Source organism: Hypomesus nipponensis, chromosome 24 (genome assembly GCF_054491055.1).
Source record: "Hypomesus nipponensis isolate SF chromosome 24, ASM5449105v1, whole genome shotgun sequence".
Taxonomy (NCBI): Eukaryota; Metazoa; Chordata; class Actinopteri; order Osmeriformes; family Osmeridae; genus Hypomesus; species Hypomesus nipponensis.
In genome coordinates, this window is record NC_140384.1 from 10,457,501 (window position 1) to 10,461,158 (window position 3,658).

At 47.6% G+C, this 3,658-nt stretch overlaps 1 protein-coding gene across 1 annotated transcript in view; it reads right to left on the reverse strand.

Moving 5' to 3' along the window:
* The window catches only part of bmpr1ba (bone morphogenetic protein receptor, type IBa), a 24,301-nt gene extending 23,086 nt beyond the window's left edge, over positions 1–1,215 (reverse strand). Inside the window, exons 1-2 of the mRNA XM_084690087.1 lie at positions 1,049–1,215; positions 851–937 (exon numbers count right to left, since the gene is read on the reverse strand). Coding sequence (XP_084546213.1) covers positions 851–937; positions 1,049–1,118 — 157 coding nt within the window. The 5' untranslated portion in view covers positions 1,119–1,215. The remainder of the gene's footprint in view (positions 1–850; positions 938–1,048) is intronic.
* Between the last annotated feature and the right edge of the window lie 2,443 nt (positions 1,216–3,658).

Sequence of the window (3,658 nt, forward strand, 5' to 3'; positions counted from 1 at the left end):
CCTGGCTCTCGTGCCCTCTCTCTCTCTCCAACACCTGAAACACCTACTACAGTTACAGCATTAATTGGGCTCTCTCTCTCACACACACACACACTCTCAAACACACACAGATCCAACACAGAGATCTACCAGGTTACCTCAGTTCTCCACGCAAACACCTTCTCATCCAAACAGATGGAGATGGAAGGGTAGAGTGAAAGAGATGGAAGGGTAGAGTGAAAGAGATGGAAGGGTAGAGTGAAAGAGATGGAAGGGTAGAGTGAAAGAGATGGAAGGGTAGAGTGAAAGAGATGGAAGGGTAGAGTGAAAGAGATGGAAGGGTAGAGTGAAAGAGATGGAAGGGTAGAGTGAAAGAGATGGAAGGGTAGAGTGAAAGAGATGGAAGGGTAGAGTGAAAGAGATGGAAGGGTAGAGTGAAAGAGATGGAAGGGTAGAGTGAAAGAGATGGAAGGGTAGAGTGAAAGAGATGGAAGGGTAGAGTGAAAGAGATGGAAGGGTAGAGTGAAAGAGATGGAAGGGTAGAGTGAAAGAGATGGAAGGGTAGAGTGAAAGAGATGGAAGGGTAGAGTGAAAGAGATGGAAGGGTAGAGTGAAAGAGATGGAAGGGTAGAGTGAAAGAGATGGAAGGGTAGAGTGAAAGAGATGGAAGGGTAGAGTGAAAGAGATGGAAGGGTAGAGTGAAAGAGATGGAAGGGTAGAGTGAAAGAGATGGAAGGGTAGAGTGAAAGAGATGGAAGGGTAGAGTGAAAGAGATGGAAGGGTAGAGTGAAAGAGATGGAAGGGTAGAGTGAAAGAGATGGAAGGGTAGAGTGAAAGAGATGGAACCTAACCCCACACTAAGGAGTCCTACCTGTGTGTTGGTTGTGTTCAGTTTGGTTCCTCGCGGTTCTCTCAAGATCTTTGTGGTTCTTAGGAGGCAGAAGAGGGTTGGATTCCCCTGAAAAAGAGAGTTCCAGCCCATGAGAACACTCACACACAAGAAAAACAAACACGGAAATACTTAAACACACAGATTGTGACGTGAATGTGACACGTCCGACCACCTCACCTGTGAAAATAAAGCTCAAATAAACACGAGAGATCCGGGTGACGCTGTTTCTCTGGGTGGTGGAAAACATGTCTGACAGTTTCACCTTTGCTGTGTGTGTAGTGGATGTGATTTGTGTGTGTATATTTGCAGTGTCTGTGTGTTATGAGTGTGTGTGAATTGAATGTGTGTGTATTTGCAGTATCTGTGTGTGTATTTCCTGTGTGTGTGTGTGTGTGTGTGTGTGTGTGTGTGTGTTGTGATGAAGAAGACATGTCCTCAGGGTGTCTGCAAGAGTCTGTCTTGTAGTGAGTTGATGTTCTGGTTTTTTTGGGGGGGGGGGGTGGCAAGAGTAACATCAGTGTTCTGATACATCCCATACTTACAGGGAAAACAGGAGCTCAAATTAACATCCACTCAAATCCATCATCAAACCACACTCATGTATTTGTGAACTTGTTTGACTGAAGGCGTTGACATGACAACAGACTGTAGTCCAGATGTAGAGCAGACAGACTGGACGTCACAGGCGTCTCCTGTTGATCAATTAAGGGGATCAACTCAATAAGCACCCCCTATAGAGGGCTGTAGCATCTCTGGAGAAATCTGGACAGGGTGTGTGTGTGTGGGGGGGGGGGGGAGAGGTGAGGAGGAGGTGAGGGGAGTGAGGAGGAGGTGAGGAGGAGGTGAGGAGGAGGTGAGGAGGAGGTGAGGGGAGGAGAGGGGAGTGAGGAGGAGGTGAGGAGGAGGTGAGGAGGAGGTGAGGAGGAGGTGAGGAGGAGGAGAGGGGAGGAGAGGGAAGTGAGGAGGAGGTGAGGAGGAGGTGAGGAGGAGGTGAGGCAGTGTGCCAGAGCGACATGTTTCTAGAGGGATCAAAGAGGGATTAGAGGCAAATCACCAAACATCACCAAACACTCCCATCACCAAACACTGCCTCAGACTTGCCACAGGGAGGCACCTATTATAAACGCTGACTCGGGGGCAGACCAGCGACCCACAGCAGACGAGACACACGACTCAGGAAGAACAAACCGATCACAGACGAGTTGACGCTCGGCTGCAGTGTGCTCAGGTCAGACGGCTCATTTTCACAGTGACCATGGAGAAAACACAGAGATAAGAACCCCCAGCTGGTCTAGAAGCAGGAGGATGGAGACAAAAGGCAGTTTTTCTCCATGATGTCATACATGTTCCTGACATCTTACTTCCTGCTCCAACAGGACAAGGGGAACACACCAGGTAAAAAGGGGCTGCAAAACTAGAATCAATATCAATCATCACAGTCAGAGGAAGATAACAATCGATGACAGAAAGTAAGATAAGGTACTGTGAAGACTTGATATATGATTAAATGAGAGGCAAATCTTTCCATTTCTCTCTCTGTCCCTCTCCCTCACACACACATCCTCACCCACACACACCCTCGTGGAAACTGGAGGCACAGTAAGACAAGGCAGTAAGACCAGGCAGTAAGACAAGGCAGTAAGACAAGGCAGTAAGACTAGGCAGTAAGACAAGGCAGTAAGACTAGGCAGTAAGACTAGGCAGTAAGACTAGGCAGTAAGACAAGGCAGTAAGACCAGGCAGTAAGACCAGGCAGTAAGACAAGGCAGTAAGACAAGGCAGTAAGACCAGGCAGTAAGACCAGGCAGTAAGACAAGGCAGTAAGACCAGGCAGTAAGACTAGGCAGTAAGACAAGGCGGTAAGACAAGGCAGTAAGACCAGGCAGTAAGACAAGGCAGTAAGACCAGGCAGTAAGACCAGGCGGTAAGGCCGTGCCTCAGAAACAGCAGCAGCCACCAGGGGCGTGTAGCGTAATCACATTTCCAGAGAAGCAGCTGGGTTGTATTACTAAGAACCCATTCATGCTCCCTCTGTGCACCACGTATCACCACAAGGTAGCAAGCCGTGAGGAGTGGCTTCCTGATTCAAACACCACACACTAACATACATACACACACACACACACACACTAAGATACATACACACACGAACATACCCACACACTAACATAAACACATTTACACACAACCCTCACACTTACACACACACTTAAATAGACACATACATACACGTTTACACACACATTAACGTACACGACCCTCTCACACACACACGCATACATGCACACACTCAGATATCTGTGCACATACACACAGATTCAAACAGTGCTATCACAGATTTTTTATGAGGCTCATTTAATTGTGCTAAAATAGCTAAATTAGTGCTAGCTAGCTATATGCTATGACCTGGGTCTATTGATTTATTTTTCCATGGGGAGCTTCAAGTCCTAATGGACACAACAGGAAGGTTTCCTAACAATCGGGATGAGGCCCTAAACTTAGCGTACAACGCTAACTTGTTAGCTAACGAGATGCATTTGAAGCCTGAGGGGTCTTCGAGCACAATGGTGTCAGATGAGTTTGGAGAAACAACAGCTAAACACACAGAGACGCTAAAACAGCAGAGTAGAATCACATGTCGGACATCTACTAGCTAACTAGCTAACTGCCTTGTTATTCTATTAGCGTCGCCGCTCGGCTAACTCTTTCTCGAAGGACGCTAATGACTTCTCGTGTCTCAGGTCTGCTGCGATGACGACTGTGCCAGGGAGGTGAGGGGAGGGGGGG